At 54.5% G+C, this 19,612-nt stretch overlaps 2 protein-coding genes and 2 gene segments (V, D, J or C); 1 reads left to right on the top strand and 3 right to left on the bottom strand.

The window, feature by feature from the left end:
• The window catches only part of LOC128800285 (M1-specific T cell receptor alpha chain-like), a 28,880-nt gene extending 12,952 nt beyond the window's left edge, over positions 1–15,928 (bottom strand). The window contains exons 1-3 of the mRNA XM_053965403.1: positions 15,814–15,928; positions 15,107–15,396; positions 2,043–2,073 (exon numbers count right to left, since the gene is read on the bottom strand). Coding sequence (XP_053821378.1) covers positions 2,043–2,073; positions 15,107–15,396; positions 15,814–15,868 — 376 coding nt within the window. The 5' untranslated portion in view covers positions 15,869–15,928. The remainder of the gene's footprint in view (positions 1–2,042; positions 2,074–15,106; positions 15,397–15,813) is intronic.
• The window catches only part of LOC128800286 (M1-specific T cell receptor alpha chain-like), a 226,754-nt gene that overhangs the window by 21,967 nt on the left and 185,175 nt on the right, over positions 1–19,612 (top strand). The gene's annotated exons all lie outside the window — the stretch shown is intronic.
• LOC128800312 (Ig heavy chain V region 6.96-like) lies at positions 3,061–4,713 on the bottom strand. The segment is given in 2 exon segments: positions 3,061–4,368; positions 4,656–4,713. Coding segments are annotated over 2 exon segments (396 nt in total).
• On the bottom strand, positions 16,549–17,908 carry LOC128800310 (T cell receptor alpha variable 1-2-like). The segment is given in 2 exon segments: positions 16,549–16,981; positions 17,860–17,908. Coding segments are annotated over 2 exon segments (432 nt in total).

Here is a 19,612-nt window from a genome sequence, read left to right as displayed (position 1 = left end):
ATTGCGTATTTTTCCAACATCTAATTGCAGAGGACAACTCAAACAGCAGCTTGCTGAGTCCCTGGAGGAAAACCAAAGTCAACTCACCACACCTTCTCAACTCCTTCTTCCTGGTCAGGTGCTCTGTAGCATCCACCCTGTAGAGCAATGTCATCTCTGCTGATCTGGCTTTCCTAAACAGCCTGGCTGCATCCACCACATCACTCTGGAAGCTACAGCAACACATCTCCATCATGCCATGGCTCTGCAGCCAAGGCACAGAGGAGAAATGAGGCCGTGCTGGACAGGAGCCCAGGCAATTTGCACTAAACCTGCACTTCCCCAAACAGCCTCTGCAGTTCCCAGGACAGATCCTCCTGCACCATAAATGGTACCAGCCCTTCCAGCACACCTCCCTGCAGTGCCTTTTAGTGCCACCAAGCCAGAGGGATGTTTTCTGCACCTGCCATTGCCTGACAAGAGCCCTGGGGTGCAGCTGCTAGAAGGAAATGCTGGGAGATCTGTCCTGCCCATCTGTTGGTTTTTGGTTCACTCTGCTTCAGAGAGGCTCCAGGGTGATTCTTGCTCCACAGTAATACATCACTGCATCCCCTTGCTCTGCTGCCAGGATCTGGAGAGTGGTACTGGAGCCCTCCACTGATCCCACCAAATTTTCTTGGAAACCTTTTCCATAGATATCACCCTCTCTGTAAATAAATTTGAGAGAGCCCCCTGGGCTCTGACGGTACCAGTGCATGTACTAGTTGCTCATATCACCTCCCTTCATGCTGCATTGTAAGGTGACTTCATTTCCCTCTTGCACGGTCACTTCCCTGGGCTGCTGCTCCAAGGCCACCTGGCCAGTGACTGCTGGAGAGAGCAAGAACAAGCCATGGTCACTCCAAGATCCAGCAAAGGTCAGGGCAATGCTGGTGGGGCTTTGGACTGGCACTGAAGCAGTGAGAGGACAAAATCCTGCTCTTTGAAGCCAGCCGACACAGATGGGCAGAGCTGGTGGCAGCTAGCAAGGCTCACAAGGAAGGAGACACCACATTTCCCTCCCTCCTTTTCCCTGTCACACAGGAAGCTTTCTCTGATTTTCCCCAAAGAAGCTGGAAGGATTTAAACCCAGTGGGGGGACCAATTGCTTTGTCCTTGCCAAGCAAGGATGGTGAGGAACCCACTCTCCTGTCCCTGAAACTGCTCAAGGTGAGCACAGCAAAGACAAAGGCCTGTCCCAGGCAGTGGGGCTTGTGCCCTGTGCTGCCATGCTCCAGCTGGTGTGTGCCAGAGGGGCCGCAGTGCCCCAGGAGCAGTGTCCAGTGCCAGGGCAAAGCGCTGGGCCCCGAGACCTGAGTGCAGCAGGGAGGTGCCCTGCGTGTGCCCAGGCTGCAGAGGAGGCAGCTGGGATGGAGGTGCTGAGCTCAGAGCCACAAGAGGAGCAGGGCTGCTCTCCCCGTGCTGCACAGGCATGGCTGGGCAGCTGGAGCTGGGGCACAGGTCTGGCTGCAGGTGCTCAGCACAGCTCCCCAGAGCCCTGCAGAGCCCAGGGCCACGCTCAGCTCCTGGGGCCATCAGCCCTTGCCTTCACTTACCTACAATGGGCAGGAAGCCCATGCACAGGGCACTCCACATGGCCAGGCCCGCTCTCTGTGGCCTCTCTCCACCTTCTCTCTGCCTGCACAGCAGCTCTGCCCACACCTGCCCTGCCTGGGCCTCTGTCACTGCTCCCAGGCCCAGTCCCTGCTGGTCCCTCCCTCTGTCTATGACACCAGTGAGGGGGAGAGGTGGGGCAGGAGGAGCAGAAGTGGAAGCTCTCGGTGCCCTCCTGGGTGTCTCTCATACTGGGTGGTGCAATAACAGACTGTTTGTTGTGCAGTGCTGTGATGGGCTAAAGGTGACATGTTTCTGAGTGGCCACCCTGGCCTTTGTTTCAGGAAGTCAGACCTTGGAGCTGACCAGGGAGACTGTCAGCTTGTCCTTCCCCGGCCCCCTGGCCCTGGCTCTGCCGAGCTGCTGCTCCCACATGGGACACCCCAGGATCTCAGTTCGGCTTGGCCAGGGCACCCCTAAACCAAAGTATTCCTCACTCTGCTCCCTGCACTCTGGCCCAGCACCCTACTCGCTCCCCAGTGATGACACTTCTCCAGCTGCCTCTTCCTGTCAAAGCCCTCCCAGACCCCTGCCCATTAGATAATGCAATCCAGGACTCTGCAGGGACCAGGCTGCTCAGCAGAGCCAGGACACTCCCTGCCCTGTGTCCTCCTGCTCAGCAGGAACCCAGGGCTCTCCCTATGGCCACAGGAGGGGACAGCTCTGAGCCCTGACAGTGTCATTGTCCTGACTGCCACCACCCTTCTGGGGAGCATTGCCCACTCCACATAATCCCACCACCTATTGAATCAATTCCCTTCTCTCTCTATTTCTGGGTATTTGAGATCTCCAGGACAGGGGTGGGAAAGAGGAGTTGGAGAGGTTAGAGGAGCCCAGTGAGAATGGAGGCTTGAGGCTGGGGAAAGAAGCAGTGGGATGCAGGCCCAGGGGGAAGCAGGTTGTCCTGGGACACATGGGGCTGCTCCAGCATGTCAGTGGTTACCCTGAGATTAGCTCAGTTGTTTAGAGGGTGGTGTTAATAGCGCCAATGGTTTGGTCCCTGTACGTGGGTCGTGCACTTAAGAGTTGGACTCAGTGATCCTTGTGGGTCCCTTCCAACTCACAATATTCTGTGATCCTGTGATATGCCAAGTTCCTTAGAGACTCGAGCCCATGGAACATTGGTCTGGTTTGGAGAAAAAGAGACTGAGGGGCTGCTTCATCCTTCTCTCAGCTTGGTGAGGAGGGGAAATGGAGTGGGATGTTCTCCCTGGTATGCAGTGATAGGATGTGGGAATGGTTCAGAGCTGCATGAGAGGAGGTTAAGGGTGGATTACAGGAAGCATTTCTTTGCTGAGAGTGGTCAAACATTGGAACAGGTGTCCTGAAGAGGTGGTCAGTGCCCCCATCCTAGACAGTATGCAAAAGGAATTTAAACAACACCAAAGCAGTACAGCAACAAGCTTTTTATTTGTTTGAGGGCTGGAATGGTCAGGCAGTTGAACTAGGTGGTTGTTGTAGCTTCCTTCCCATTGAAACAGTTTTTTCTCCCCTCTCCCTACTCTCCTCCTCACCTCTGCAAGCTCCCAGGACCAATGAGACCCCGTTTCCCTGACCCCAGGCACAGCCCACTCACTGACTCTCCCCTTGCATGGGCTGGGATCCACGTGAACATGCAGGAGAGGAGAAGGGGACAAAGCTGATGCAGTTCAGGCACATCCCAAGTGTCTCTCTCCCACTGGGGTCCCTCCAGGGAGCAGTAATAGAGTGCACTGTCCCCCAGCTCCAGCCCACTGATGGTCAGTGTCCCAGAGCTCTCATCAGCCCAGCAGGAAAGCTTCCTGTGGGCAAAAGGGGCTGTGTGGCTGTAGGAGCTTCCACGGCCCTGACACCACAGCAGTACTGCAGGGGTTCACCAGGACACTGCCAATACCAGGCCACGTAAATATAGGAGGCTTTGGAGCTGTAAGTGGAACGGAGGGTCCCAGTGCTCCCTGCTGGCCACCACACTGCACAGCTTGTTGCTTGGATCTCATCACCTTGAAATGCACCTGAAAGAAAAGCAGGCCATTAAATCACTGCTTTGCTCTCACTGGTGCAAGGAGATGGCCCCAAAAGGGTCACAGGAAGCTGGCAAAGGTGTTGCCAAAGCCCAGGCGCTTTGCATGCTCCACTTAAGAAGGGGACCAAGGAAGGCTGAGTGGGACTGGAGCCAGGCAGTCACCAGGCTGATTGGATGACAGAAAAACCTTGAACCTCCTCTACAGAATAGAACATTGCAATTGGGACTCAGGAGAAGGAAAGCCTCAGTGTTGGGAAAGGAGCTCTTGGTGAAAGACCAGGATCACTGGTGCTGCATGGGGACGGCACCTGATTTCTTAAGAACAGCCCTGAACCACTTTGGAATTCACCATCTCCAAATTTCGTGGGTGCTGAGCCAGACCCGAGCTGATTTGTGTTAAAGCCCAGCTGTGTTTCCTGTTGCTGTGTGAACAGCACAGAAGTACCGGGCAGAGTCGCGGGGCTGCAGGGTCAGCAGGGAGAGATAAACCTCAGACCGGGAATTGTCCCGGGAAATCTTGGCCCGGCCCTGCACTGACTGGTCAAAATAAAAAACTCTCGGATTGTAACTAATAATGGACACCCACTCCAGCCGGCCTCCGGGGGACTGACGGTACCACCAAAATCCATAATCCTTAAAGGTGAAGCCTGAGCCGCGGCAGGAGAGAGTGACAGAGTCCCCGGACGCTCGCAGCCCTCCGCCGGCCTCCTGCAGCCTCAGCTGTGCCCAGAGCCCTGCGGAGGGAGAGCGCAGGAATCGGGCAGGGCACGACCACAGACCGAGGGCGTTGTCCCGCTGCCCCCGGCCCGGCACAGCCACAGCCGCCAGCCTTGGCCAACAGCCCCTGTCCCTGAGTCTGCCCCGGACTTTGCCCGTGTTCCCTACCGTACCTCTGTTCCTGTCCTTTCCCCAGCCTCTGTCCTTGTCCCTGTCCTTGTTGGTGCTCCTGCTCCTGCCTGTCCCTGTCGCTGTCCCTCGTTCCCCCGGCCCGGGCTCGCCGCCCTCCCCGCCCGGCTCTCACCTGCCGGCCACAAGGCCAAGGCCAAGGCGAGCAGCCACGGCCCCGGCCCGGCCAACATCGCTGCCGGCCCCGGCCCCGCGGCAGCCGCACAGGAGCCGAGCGGAGCCGCGCTCGGGCCGCTCCCGCCCGGCCCCGCCTCGCCGGGGCAGCGCCGCCGCCTCTGCCCGCCCCGACACACCCGGCCCGGGCCCCGGGGCCGCGGCCCCGCCGGGCGGGACAGGGGGCGGCTCAGGAAGGGACGAGAGACAGCGGCGTGCGAGTCTTTTATTTTCTCTTTCTGAGCAAAGAGCGTTAGAAGCATGAGGCTCTTGAACCTCTTGCTCAGCAGTTCTCAGAGGCCGTTTTTATTTCTTCCACTGTCTCTCCAGTGTGTGGCTGGGCTTGGACAATAAGCTGGGATGGGACACAAGCAGCACCACTATTGCCAACTGAGCAAAGCAGTATTCCACACTGTAGTACTTGGTTCTCAGAAATAAAGCTCATGGAAAGGAGGAAAGGGGACATTTGGAGAGATGACCTTTGTCTTCCTGAGGAATCATTCTGTGAGAGAAAGACCATTTATTCCTAGAAATGTTTAAAAACCTGCCTATTGATGGAGAAGTAGGGCATAAATTCTTTATTTCTCTTGTATTGCGGACTCAGCTTTCTTTGTTTTCCATCTGTTGAAGTGGAACATCTCTCCAAGTTAAAAAGTCTGTCACAGCTGGCCCTGTTTACTGTGGAGAAGGAGAAGGTTGTTGGGGTTGTCATAAGCAGAAACATGAGGACATGGCCACCTCTTCTCAGTGATGCCCATTGACAGGACAATGATCCATGAGCACAAACAGAAAATCACAAGAGGGTCTCACTGAACATCAGAGAGAAATGCTTTCTCACAGTGTGAGGGTGCCTGACCACTGGCACAGGCTGCTCAGGCACCTCCTGGTGTCTCCGTGCTTGGAGATGTTCACAAACTGTTTGGTCATGACACTGGGGAAGTGGAACCTGTGGAGAACCGAGGCTGGAGAGGGTTGATTCTGAAGGACAGCAGCTCTTGTGAAGGAACCATGGTGGAGCCATTAGACTGCAGACTGAGGGAGGAAGGGAACAAGAAGCAGTAGAGATGAAGATGGGTGATTAATTGTTAAGAAATGATCCCACACCAGATTTCCTGTTGTCTCTTTCTTTTTGGTGAGAAGAGGCAGAGAATTCAGGAATGCAGCTTTGAGGATGAGCCTGGCAGCAAACAGGGATAAAGTGGGAGCAAGGCATTTTGTAATTGCTCTCAATTCTACTCTTAGTCAAATTGGCAATAAATCAGAAGCCCTGCAGTGTGCAGTAAAGGCCAGAAATACCTGTGGTGCACAGTGATGGCACCTGACTTCTTGGAAAGAGCCTTGAGACCCACTGGCTCTGTATCTGGCAACTCTCACCTCCCCGACACCTAAGGCAACCTTTGCCAGGCCCCAGAAGGTTTGTGTTAAAGCTCATCTACATTTCCTGTCCCCGTGTGACGGCACAGAAGTACCGGGCAGAGTCCTGAGCTTGCAGGGGCCGCAGAGAGAGATAAGCCTCGGATCGGGAATTGTCCCGAGAAATCTTGGCCCGACTCTTCACGGCTGCCCCGTAGTCCTCTATACTGCCCATGCGGGAGCTGATAAAGGACACCCACTCCAGGCGGCCTCCGGGGGACTGACGGTACCACCAAATATAATAACTATGAAAGGTGAATCCGGATCCTCGGCAGGAGAGGGTGACAGAGTCACCGGACGGTCGCAGCCCTCCGCCGGCCTCCTGCAGCCTCAGCTGTGCCCAGAGCCCTGCGGAGGGAGAGCGCAGGAATCGGGCAGGGCGCGACCACGGACCGAGGGCGTTGTCCCGCTGCCCCCGGCCCGGCACAGCCACAGCCGCCAGCCTTGGCCAACAGCCCCTGTCCCTGAGTCTGCCCCAGACTTTGCCCGTGTTCCCTACCGTACCTCTGTTCCTGTCCTTTCCCCAGCCTCTGTCCTTGTCCCTGTCCTTGTTGGTGCTCCTGCTCCTGCCTGTCCCTGTCGCTGTCCCTCGTTCCCCGGCCCGGGCTCGCCGCCCTCCCCGCCCGGCTCTCACCTGCCGGCCACAAGGCCAAGGCCAAGGCGAGCAGCCACGGCCCCGGCCCGGCCAACATCGCTGCCGGCCCCGGCCCCGCGGCAGCCGCACAGGAGCCGAGCGGAGCCGCGCTTGGGCCGCTCCCGCCCGGTCCCGCCTCGCCGGGGCAGCGCCGCCGCCTCTGCCCGCCCCGACACACCCGGCCCGGGCCCCGGGTGTCGCAGGACAAGGGGCGGACTCAGGAGAACGGGGGCTCGGCGAGCGACGCTGGCAGCTGGGTAGGCAGGGGAGCAGAGGCGCCCCGGGAGATGAAGGCTGCTGTTCCGGGGCTACCAGCGCGCCTCCATCGCGGTCCCGGTTTCTTGCTCTGGGAGCCCTTTCAAAAATGTCGACTCCTCAGTACTTCTAAGAAAACCCTGCCAACATTGTAAATACTGCAAGAGTATAGAATATCAGCAGGCTGGGAATCTGTGCAGTCTTGTGTGTCCTGAGTGGTGGGGTTTCCATCATCACCTCACACATAATATTTCCTAACTTCCTATCACCTTTCCTGGGATGTTAATAAAACAATTCTCTATTCTGAGAGATTCATGCAATACCTTCTAGCTTTAGAGAGATCTAGCATCCCCTGGGGCAAAATGTCATGCATCAGGGAGAGTCTTCAGGAATTAAAGGAAGGGAAATAGTCTGGAGAAAGGAGGCTCTCAATAACCTTTGAATGATCATGGTTCGTTGGGGAGGTACCTGAGAACTGCTGGAGAAAAGCAAATGTCACTGCTATCTGCAAGAAGGACAAAAAAGAGGACCCAGGGAGCTTCCCTCAAGCCCTGAGATGCTGATGGAGCACCTAATCCTGGCACATGAAGGACAAGAATGTTTGCAGGACTCACCAAGGGGAACTCGCACTTGACCGAGTTGATAATGAACTTCTCTGCTGAAATGATTGGCTTTGGGGGTGAGGGCAGAGCAGTGTGTATTGTTTATCTTGACTTCAGGAAGGCTTTCAACACTGTCCTTCAAAATAAGGTTCTCCTAAGAGAAGCAGATGAAGTCTCAGCTGGGTGAGTAGATGGTGATCTGGACAGAACGGTGGACAGACAGAGGATCCCTAAGAGTTGTGGTCAGTGGCATGAGGTCTAGTTGGAAGTCAGTTTCTAGCAAGGCACCCCAGGGCAACCTCAGTGTTGGGTCCAGCCCTGTTTAGCATCTCTAGCCATGATCTGGAAGATGGAAATAAAGATGAACCCCAGCAAATTCTTTAACGAACCAAGAGTAGTAGAAGGGGCTGCTACACAGCAGGGTTGTGCTGCCACCCAGAGGGACCTCAGCAGGCTGGAGAAATGGAACCTGAGGCAGCTCAAAAAGCTTGCTAATTTTCAGTGGGATAAAGTTAATATTTTTTTTACAGTATTGCTGATGGCACAGGCAGGGGGATGTTTTAGCTGTTGCTCAATAGTGCTCACAGATCATCAAGGCCTTCTCTAATTTGCATACTGCCCCAACAGTGAGGAGGCTTAGGATGGACAAGATGCTGTGAAGATAAACAACCAGGACAGGTGATGCCAAATTAGCAAAGGATTTTTCCATACAGTAATACATCATTTTCATAACTAAGACTCAGAGAAAGAAGGAGGAAAGGGACTTTTTGGAGTTACGGCATATGGCACCCAGTATAGCCTCACAGTGTGAGAATAACCAAGCACCAGTGCAGGTTGTCCAGGCCCCTTGTGGAGTCTCATGCTTGAAGAAAGTCACAAACTGTTTGGTTATGGCCTGAGGGAAGTGGAGCCTGTGGAGAAGTCAGGCTACAGCAGGTTGATTCTGAAGGAGCCATATGAGACATGTAGGAATTGACCCCTTTCCCACTGGCCCTATGCCTTTTGGACAGAAGAGGGAGAGAAATCATGAATGCAGGATTGAAGGCAAACATGAGATTAAGTGAGGCTTCAGCAGGACAAGGTGTTTTAAAGCTTTTTTATGTTGTTGTCACTCACAATTCTACTCTGTCTAAATTTGGCAATAAACTAGAATCCTGGCCGGGTGCACTTAAATTAAACCAGGAACACCTGCCCTTGATCTGACTCCTTGGGAACACACCTGAGACCCATCAACTCCAGGCTCCTGGTAGCTCTAATCTTCCCTACATCTAACACACCCTGTGCCAGGCCCCAGAAAGTTTGAGTTACTGCTCAGCTAGGTTTCCTGTTGCTGTGTGAACAGCACAGAAGTAGCGGGCAGAGTCGCTGGGGTGCAGAGCCCCCAGAACCAGAGATGACTGAGACTGGTAATTGTCCCGTGAGGCTGTGGCCCGACCCTGCACTGCTGCTCCGTACATCTTTACACTGCCTGCGCTGCTGATAAAGGACACGCACTCCAGGCAGCCTCCGGGGGACTTACGGTACCACTGAATATGATAACCATCAAAGGTGAATCCAGATCCACGGCAAGAGAGGGTGACGGAGTCCCCTGGCGCTCGCAGCCCTCGCCCGCCTCCTGCAGCCTCAGCTGTGCCCAGAGCCCTGCGGAGGGAGAGCGCAGGAATCGGGCAGGGCGCGACCTCGGACCGAGGGCGTTGTCCCGGTGTCCCGGGAAAAGCTTAATTGGAATTTTTGTGCCCACACCCTTGCGGAGAGAGAGCGCAGGCACCGTGTGCACTGCACCCGGAGCCCGAGGCTGTTCCTCTGCTGTCCCAGTGGCCCTGGCCCAAACACAGCCACATCCCCACCTCGCTTCTCAGTGAAAAACGCCCGTGCCCGGGGTCATGCCCTGCGAGCCCTCCCGGGACTGAGCCTGATGCAGACATTGCGGCCGAACCCGCGGGCAGAGTCTGCCCCTGTCCCTTCCTCTGTCCCTGCTGCTGCAAGTACCCAAGCCCCTGTCTCTGCACCTTCCCTTGACCCTGCCTCTCCCTGTCCCTCGTTCCCCCGGCCTGGGCTCGCCGCCCTCCCCGCTCGGCTCTCACCTGCCGGCCACAAGGCCAAGGCCAAGGCGAGCAGCCACGGCCCCGGCCCGGCCAGCATTGCTGCCGGCCCCGGCCCCGCGGCAGCCGCACAGGAGCCGAGCGGAGCCGCGCTCGGGCCGCTCCCGCCCGGCCCCGCCTCGCCGGGGCAGCGCCGCCGCCTCTGCCCGCCCCGACACACCCGGCCCGGGCCCCGGGGCCGCGGCCCCGCCGGGCGGGACGCGGTGGTTGCTTGTGGGCAAAGTCTGGAAACGACTCCCCCCACTCCTACTCTCTTGTCCTACTACACTGCTTCCCTCTACACCTCAGAACTCCCCACTGCACAGGCCCAGGATCGTTCTTCCCACGTCGTGCAACCTATTCTTACCGGTTTTTCCTGCTGGGATGTACGTCCTGTGGACGACTAGTAACATCAGGCTATGCCTGCTGTGGCTTCCACTTAGGGGAAACAGGAGAGGAACAATGGGACATGGTTGTAGGGAGATGGTGGGGCTGCACAGACCTGCTTGAGCTCTCAGGAGCAACGTCTCCTTGTCATCCTTCCTAGGGTGGGAAATAATCCCAGAAACATTAGAGTCTGCAAATTAGAACTGCTGTGAATTCACAAACCCCAGCTTTCCCCACATTTTCCTTCCAGTATCTTTGTTGCTCCTGCGTGACCCACCTTCACCCCATGCTATGCTGCAGTCAGAGTCCTGTTACTCCTTTGGTATCCATCTGACTTGTGGACCTAAAAGCTGAGGGTTGATAAAGAGAAACCAGTCAAATTTCCAGGGCCCTCGGTGTCTTTTTCTGTTGTTCTATCAAGGACACAAGAAGGTATCCCTCAGGTCCCAGCAGTATGGTGGTGCCCAGTGTACTGCAGGTAAGGTTTCCTGGTGGGAAAACCTCTTGTGACCAACAGGACTACCGTGGCTCCAGGACTTCCCCTCATAGAATAGGCCAAGCTGAGTTCTACTTTGGCCCTTGGATGCTTAAACCAACTTGCCTTTGAGTTTCCAACTCTACCAAACACTGAGCCAAATCCAGAAAAAACTCTCATCATGATCATCATCTTCATTTTTGTCTTCAATCAGTTTTCATTATCTGATGATCTCAAGGCATTGTATTAAATATACAGAACCTCTTGCCTCACGGACTGCAGTGCTGTTGGTTGCTTAGGTATTTCATAGTTTTAGTAGCTTTTCTGTTCATTAGTATTTTCCAAAGTAGCAGACTTGATGCTGGCTGGATATGGGAGGATCTCATCATTTAACCATGTGCAGCACAGAGAAGGTTACCCTGCCCAGTGCTGAAGCCATTAAGGTAAAAGCTGCTTTTGTCTTTGGCTGCTTTTCAAAGAGGAGCAAGATTAGGGTCTGTGATCCATTGGGTTCTTGTGTCAAGGGCTAGGGCTTGCCAGGAGCAAAGCAGAGACATGGATGCCCTGGCTCTGCCCACAGCTTGGTCAAGGCTTTGGACAGGATGCCCCAGCAGCACTGGATCCTGCAGTGTCAGCTCCCTGGAAGTGCAGGTAAGGGTTGAAACTGCAATTGGATGTTACGTCCAGATATGTTGATTGTTTCCTTGAGGGATGTTCTGTATAAGGAAGTAAGAAAAATAATGTTTCAGCTCATCTGCAAAGAGTCCCATGTCCTGCCTGAGTCACTGCTCTGAATACCTCTGCATAGATGGAGACTTTGAGAAAAATAGGCAGGAGTTGGGATGGGAAAAGTTGGAAAGGCTGATATAAGAAGGAGAGGATCACTTTAGGCATGAAAACACAGATGAGGCTGGAGGATGTAGAGCCTCACCCCTCCTGTGCTGTTGGTGACACAGATTTTGTACGAACGGAAATTTGGCTTCACTTAAGGTGGAGCCTCAGACCGCAGTAATAAATCGCAGTGTCCTGAAGAGAGACTCCTGCTATTTCTAAGGGGGCTGTGTTATTTTTGTAGACCACCATAGAGAATCGGCCTCTGCGGTACTTGTCATTCCCTGTGGTTTTTTGTGCTTGCAGGAGAAATGTCAGAGTACTTCCCGGGAACTGGCGGTACCAGAAGAAGTTCAGACTGGTGACACTCTCCTCAGTCGTGGACTGGCAAGGAAGAACCACTTGCTGTCCAACTTTGACTAGCACCTCAGAGAAGAATTGCTTCAGGGCATCACCTCCAACAAGACCTGCAACACAGGCATAAATGTGTCTGCAGAGAAGTTTGCTTCCTTCTCTCACTTGCTCTGTGTTTAAAACTGCCCCAATCTGCTGTCTTTCCAAAGAAATTGAAAATTCAGATATCTACATCCATCCCCATTCTATATTTCTCCCTGACCTCATGCTCTTGTTGGTAGACACCTCTAAATAACTTACTAAAAATCATGAGATACAACAGGAAGGACACAAATACACCCACCTGACTGGATTAGCAGGACATATGCTGGCACAGCCATGGTGAAGATCATTTTTCCCAGCTCAAGAATCCTTTTCCTTCACGAGACTCTCAGCACACAGCAGAACACTCGTGGTAGCACAATGAAAAGGCACCACCCTGCAGAGAGAGTGCTGTGCATGTGTGACACAGTCACACTTCTGCAGTGTGGAGGGTTGGAATGAGGCCTGTACCCTTTTGCCTTTTCTTGTCTCCACAGCAGAGAGTGGACAGTCTCAGTGGCTTCCTGTACTTTTCCTTGGGCTTCCTTCTCTGTTCATAGCATTTACTGTGTGAGGAAACCTCTCTGCCTCGCTGCAGAGTGTCTGCTTTTGTGTGCTCCTTGATGGTGGGCAGGCTTCTAAAAGCACAGCAGCTCCTCAGAACTGCCTCAGAACATTCAGGGCTCTGGGAAACACAGGTGTCATGTTCTTTTCAAAGAGTTTTGGGTTTCTATTCGTTTAGCCTCTGATATTTTGAGAGCAGTTGTTCAGTGTTTCTCCACACATGATGACTAAGGAGACAAGGGAGGAAGTTGATTGGTGGGGAAAGGGTATTTTAATGGGTGAACACATAATTTTCTAAAATAGGGTGATGGAGTCCTGGTTCCAATGGGTTGGCTTAGTGCTGGCTGGGGGAGAGTAAACTGAGGGCATGGTGAGGAGGAGGTATCTGCAATCCCATCCACAGTGCAGTTCTATACCTGCGCAAGGTGTAAGGGCAGGACTTGGAGCTTTCCAGCCACTGATGGCATAGTGAAAAGGAAAGGGACTGAGATGGGGACAGAGACAGGAGGCAAAACCCTGGTGTGTGGATCTGGTGAGCAGAGAAGTGTCAAAGAACAGCTCCCGAGCAGCACCTCTCTCCCTCTCCAGCCTCCTGGCAAATCCCAAGCTTTTGCTCTTTCTCATTTTGGTGCATACTCTGACTAAAATAGAGAGATAGATCTTCACTGCTGGGCATCTGATTCTGCAGCAGTGTACTTTTTATCAGCCAAGGCTGCAAGGTGAGGGTGGCCCTGTAAATCAAAGACCCTCAGCTGAAATCTGCACAGGTGGTAAACATCCCCTGGCCAAAGCAGCCCCTGTTCTTTGAGGACCCAGCGATGCCCAGAAGGTGCCCAGGCTCACTGGTCCCTGATGACCCACAGGAACAGTGATTTCAGTGCAAGATGCAGACGTTTGTGACAGACTGCCCAGCCAATGTGAGCACTTTGAAAGCTACAGTGGGAAGGAGCTAGTGCCTGTGGGAGGGCAGTAAGGTACTCATGTTTCCCTCTTTGGACACAAGGGTATTGTCCTGCACCTGAGGAGGAACAACCCCACACACCAGTATGTGCTGGGAACTGCCCAGTTGTTAAGCAGATTCGAAGAAAACAGCCCGGGGGGTTCTGCTGGATACCATGGTGACAATGAGCTAGGAATGCTCCTTTGCCTCTAATAAGGAGCTCATAAGGGAAACTCTATCCTTTTGTATTCTCTGGCACTTGGGACAGCAGCTATGCCTTGTGCTGGTGAGGAACAGAGATGAGACTTCCAGCTATGGGATTGCACTCCAAATACTGTCACACCGAATTAAGCTAAGAATCTGATTCTTAGCTTATGAAGACATCCTCGTTGGGGCCTGAAATCAGCAGGAAAGCTGAGATTTGCAGGAGCAGGATAGAGATGGCTGAAAATAAAGCAGGTTGCATTTCAGTTGTGGGCAGATCTCTGCCAGGTTTGATCTGTTCAGCTGTACTGAATCTCCTTCTGGTCCTGGCTACTTCGTGGAGCTTGTGGGCAGAGCAGCAGAGAGAGTCCCTGCTTTGAGCAGCACGTTCCCTTGTGAGGAGGGACACACAAACACACACATGCTCATGGGACTCACGTCACTCATGCAAAAATCTGCACCCAAAACCACTTGCAGAAATCTGGCATGCAGAGAAGTCCAGGTGAGGGAACACATGCAGAAACACGGCAAACTGTGCACTCAACTGGAGACACCCTGGGGGCAGCCCCATCAGGGATGCTGGAGCATTCTGGAGAAGGGCAAGGCTCCAAATGGGCTAATGGTGTTGTTTGAAGACAGCACAGATGGGAGGTGAATTGGGAGCTTTGAAGGAAACATTGTATTTGAGGAGTCAGTGATCATGGCTGATACATTTCTGCTCTGTTGGGCCTTGTACTGAAGATCTGGGAAGCCCCTACAGTGCCCTGTGCCAGCCTGTGTGTGGGCATCATGGCAGAAACAGCATGTAAGGAGAAAATGTGAGTTAGTTAGTTAGTTAGTTAGTTAGTTAGTTTGTTTATGTTTTTTTTGTTATACCGAATAGAAGGGGCCAGGGTGTAGGAGGGAAGCAGAAGCTCTTTCTGGTTGGGGTCTGTGAGAGTGTCTTTGGAAAATCCACCAGGGTCTGTATAATGCAGTATGAATGCAGGATTCCTAGCATCTGAAAGAATACAATGTTTAATTGCTATCTATAATCCCGGTTTTATTCTGTGTTACTAATACAGCCCCTTTATAAAGACATTTGCTACCAGACCTATGTTTCTGAGATCAGGGAGGGACCCTGCACCACTTCTTTCCTAATGACACCTCCCTGGTACAGAAAAGGAACAGACAAAACAAGCCACCAGAATTTTCCTGATACAGTTTTAGGTGGAATATAGTCAAAACCTGGAATCAGCCACTTCTTGCCTCTCATCCTGTCACATTAAAAAAAAAAAAAAAAAAAAAAAAAAAAAAAAAAAAAAAAAGTCTTCATACAGAAAGCCAAACCCCAGTCCATGGTATTAGCTGGAATGTTTTGCATTCAAGGTGAATTTGTCAGAAAATGATCACCTCCACAAGGTGCCGGTGCTGGTGTCAGTGCAGGTGTCGGTTGCGGTGCCATTGCCGGTGGCGGCAGCGCCCCGGGATCCCGGGCCGAGCGGGGCGAGGCGGCCCCGGCGGGCGGAGCGGCAGCGCCCCCTGCTGGCCCCGGCCGGCCCCGCCCGCGGCGGTTCGTGCCCGGCCGCAGCCCCGGCTCCTCTGCCCGTGGCCCCCAGCGCGCAGTAATACACGGCCGCGTCCCCGCGCCGGGGCCGCCCGAGCCACAGCGCGCTCCAGCGCCGGTCTGCCGACACCCGCAGCTGGTCCGCAATGGTCGGCAGCTCTTTGGACTCTTTCATAGTGAGTGCGAGGAGTTCAGGTCCTCGGCCCGGGAGCAGACGATACCACTGGATCCAGTCGCTGGTCTGGATTTTGGGATGTGAGCAGGTGATGTTGATGCCGATGCCCTCGGTGGTCTCCAGTGACGCCTCCTGCTGTACCTGGGCTCTGGCCACAGCCCCTGTCACGGGGAAAAGAAGAATCAGTTTTCTTTTACAGAAAATGCCACGCAGGGGGAGATCGGAGAGGGCGACAGATCAGAGCAAATTGGGATATGTTCTGGTAATAAAGTATGAAGAGCTAATTTCACTGAGAGTGTTTGTCTGAGGACAAGAATCTATGACGGGTGTTTTGAGGAAAAATCAGAACGAAATTACAAAAATACACCAGCTGGGAGGGAGAGAGGGATACAGACATGAAGTAAAAAAGGCAAACTGGGAAGCAATAAATTCACGGAGGGAAGAAAGTATGACGGCAGAGGAGGGAACAGAGGGTAAATAAGAACCGAAAAGGAGCAGGAGGATGAGAGATTAATCTTGGGCTAGGCGGTCTCACGTAGCCCCCGACCCAGACGCCCCCGGCCGCCAACGCAACGCACCGAGCAGCAGCACCGCGGCCAGCGCCGCCAGCCCCGCGCCCCGACACCGCCGCATGCCGCCGCTCCGCCGGCCGAGCCTCGCTGTGCCCCTCAGCCCCGGCTCTGCTGCGCCCGTGCCGCCTCCTCTGCAACGCCGCCAGCTCCCCCCCGGCCGCCCTCAGCCCCCGCCTCTCTCGGCACCAGCACAATCAGCGACACAAGGACCTTGGGCACGGCCAGGCACAAGAGACAGCTGTGTCCCATCGCACACAGCAGCGACACCGCTTGGGAAGCAGATCCAGCCCGCACCCACCTGCAGCGGGCAGCTGCCGGCCCCACTCGGCTGCACTCAGGCTGTTTGTGAGCCTGGGAAGCTGCTGCTCTCTGCTGTTCAGGGCCAGAGCAGTGCTCGCTGTCCCTGGCAGAGGCAGCAAACTCCCTCCCGCTGAGGGACACACACGGACAGAGCCAGGGCCCTGCTCAGCACGGTGGAGCCATAGACAAATCCGTGCTTCCCGTGGCTCCATGCAAACGGGGCTGCTCCAAGAGCACACGAGGCAGGAACACACAACCAGCCCTGGCCTCTGCTGGGGACATGTGGGGCCAAAAGGCTGGAGTGTGGCAGGACAAGGTCCCAGGCAAGCACAGGGGGTATTTTTCTTTTCTCAGACACTGCACAATGCAGAAATGAGTCAAAGTATTCTGAGGCACTTCCCCAAGGGAAATGCTCAAATGAACGCAGTCCAAAAGCATCAGAGCAGTGTACACACATGTGGATGGAACTTCAGGTGAGCATCAGGGTGAGATCAGGGTCCGTTCCCCAAGCTCAGCCTTGCCCTGACACATCCCCTCCCTGCCCTGGGTTGTTGCACAGCCGAGGAAGCTCCCTGCAGCAGGGTGTCTTGCAGAGCACAGAGGTACAAGGCACTGTCAGAGAGCTCCACTTCCTCCAGCTGCAGGACACTGTATTTGCCCGTGGTGTTCAGGTGCGTGCTGATACGGCCGCTGTGCCTGGGGCCACTCCCTGCTTGATAGGAGACCAGCTGTGGGGCTTGGCCTCTCTGCAGCTGGTACCAGAGCAAGGCAGTAAAATATTTGGTCTGGTATTTGCAGGTGGTGTGGAAGGGCTGTCCCTGCTTCACCGTGACTGCTCCATCTTCCTGGGTGACCGTGTCCTGCCCCGTGGTGCCTGGAAGAGAGGCAGTGTCAGTAGCTCCACAGGCAAGGACTACACGCAGGCAAAACAGAATGGTGCAAAACCCTGGTGGAGAAATCTCGCTGCCCTGCAGCGCAGACTTCAGGTGTGCAGACGGACAGGTGAGAGTGAATGAGGGCAGGATTTCAGAGCTCTCAGCACTGCAGGACCCTGACAAGAGATGGGCTGTGTCCCTGCTCCTACTTCTGCTGCTCAGAAGACATGGGAACAGCCTACATTTTGTGTGCTCAAGCAGGCTGAGGAACCCATCGAGATACAGCAAAAGGATTCATCCTGCTTCCCCATCCCTGTGACTCATCCCTGTCACCTCTGAGGGTTCATCAATCCCTGAGTACACACAATGGTGATCTTGGAAAGAGGGAGCCCTGGTTGTGCTGGCAGCCCAGAGAACTCTGGAAGCCGTGGCAGAGCTGGGTCAGCCTGGAAGCAGAATGGGAAGCGCTATTAATAAAATGAAATTAAAAAACAGAGAGGTGCCTGGGGCAGGTTTGACAGGACCTGGGAATTTACATTAAAATAGGAAGAATGTGGGATTGCAGAGACAGCTGAGATCTCCTGAGATGACTGCAAAGGGATCAGAGGAGAGAGCAGCACAGGGAGATGGACAGAATGTGGGAGAAAAGACAGAGAGGGGGTCTAAAATTTCTGTCTTCCCTTTTTCCTTTACAAATCAAAGAACTTCTTCAGCAAGCACTTGCAAAACCACAAAGAGGAGCAGATTTTTCTCAGGCTTTCCCCTCTAACCACTGATATTTCCCTATAAGGTCCTGATAAGACTGTTGAGGATTTCCTGCGGGTAAGAAGAAGAAGAAAAGAGAAGAAGGGTGCATTTGGGAAAAGGCAGGACTTACCCAGGATCTGGTTCAGGAAGACGGTGAGGATGAGATATGCGAGGTGCATACCGAGAGCAAGCTGCGTGTTTGCTGAGTGCGGAAGAGTCCGAAAGCCACGTGGCAGCCCCGAGAGAACAGAGCTTTGTTCCTTTGTCCTTTGTTCCTCACTTTCCCTGTTCCTTGTTCTTCCCTTGGAAAGGAAAAACGACGGGATGTGAGCCTTGGAGAACCAGACACTCTCACCTTTCACATGCCCTGACTGTGGTCTCTGCTGAACTTGCTCAGCCCAAGGAGTTCCTGAAGATGCTGAAAGGCTCCTGTCCCCACAGGAAATGGGGTGTCTAGAAGAAGTCTCGGGGGAGAAACCTCCTGTGGAGCTCGGTCTTTCACATGTCTCCCTCCAACACTTGCAGCATTGCTAAATTGTGGCATCTGCTGTTTGGGGTCCCTGAGGAGTTAATAACGTGAAGGAGATGGGACCAATAAGTTTCAGGGGGTAGGTGAGTGTGACAGAGCCCTGTAGTGATTTAAAATGCTCCTCTACTCCAACTAATTTATTGTTTTCCCTCCCAAATGTTTCACTATTTCCGAAGGGTACTGAATCCTCTCTCACGGGTGTTTTTGGATACCCGAGGGTTACAATAAAACTTAGCAAAGTGAATTCCAGCTTTGGATGGGATTCAGAGTACACCTTCCTGAGCCGGCCAGGTGGGAAAAGGGGCAGTTGATTTACTTGCAGTATGGAACAGAGACATTCCTGCAGCGACAGAGATGGAGATTTCCTTGTCACCTTAGAAAGCCCCGCTTCAAATCCCTCTTATGCCATCTGACCCGCTGTGATGACAACACTCCATTACTTGGATCATGTGCGCCTGTGGGTGCAGCTGCTTGGTCAGTTCCCAGGCCAGGTGCTCTCCAGGAGCATCTCTTTGCTTTGCAAAGCAGGCTGAGAGCAGCAGCAGGCGTGGCCGGAGGGCGAGAGGCGCTGGCAGAGGCGCAGGCGGCAGCAGTTTGGTGTGAGGCGGCGGCGGGCTCGGGAGCGAGGGGAGGCCGGGCTGTGTGTGGCGAGTGTGCGAGCGCAGGCTGCAGGCGGGTTGTGAGGCGTGTGCGGGGCCGTGCGGGGCTGTGCGGGGTCGGTGCGTGCGGGCTCGGGGCAGAGGAAGGAGCTGCGGGGCCGCGCGGGGCCCGGCGGGCCGAGCGGCAGCGCCCCCTGCTGGCCCCGGCCGGCCCCGCCCGCGGCGGTTCGTGCCCGGCCGCAGCCCCGGCTCCTCTGCCCGTGGCCCCCAGCGCGCAGTAATACACGGCCGCGTCCCCGCGCCGGGGCCGCCCGAGCCACAGCGCGCTCCAGCGCCGGTCTGCCGACACCCGCAGCTGGCCCCCAATGGCCGGCACATCCTTGGAGCCTCTAGCAGTGAGGGCGAGGAATTCGGGTGCTCGGCTCGGCAGCTGACGGTACCACTGGATCCAATCGTTGGTCTGGATTTTGGGATGTGAGCAGCTGATGTTGTTGCCGATGTCCTCAGTGGTCTTCAGGAGTGGCTCCTGCTGTACCTGGGCTCTGCCTGAAGGCACTGCCGGGGAAAGAAAATGGTGAAACTTCAAATTCTACTTTACCCCACTGCACACATCAAATCCCGCAGAAATAGTCAGGAACGTACAGAGATGATCAGAAAAACAGGACCGATCTAAGCAAGATCTTAAGTATCTTGCTTATCACGATAAGCAAGAATGGAAGTGTCCACTATTGCTTTGTGGAGAGATGAATCGGTGA

This window comes from Vidua chalybeata, chromosome 26 (assembly GCF_026979565.1).
Source record: "Vidua chalybeata isolate OUT-0048 chromosome 26, bVidCha1 merged haplotype, whole genome shotgun sequence".
In the NCBI taxonomy this organism is placed as follows: Eukaryota; Metazoa; Chordata; class Aves; order Passeriformes; family Viduidae; genus Vidua; species Vidua chalybeata.
Note: the sequence above shows the minus strand (reverse complement) of the source record. Positions and strands in the feature narration are given on the sequence as shown.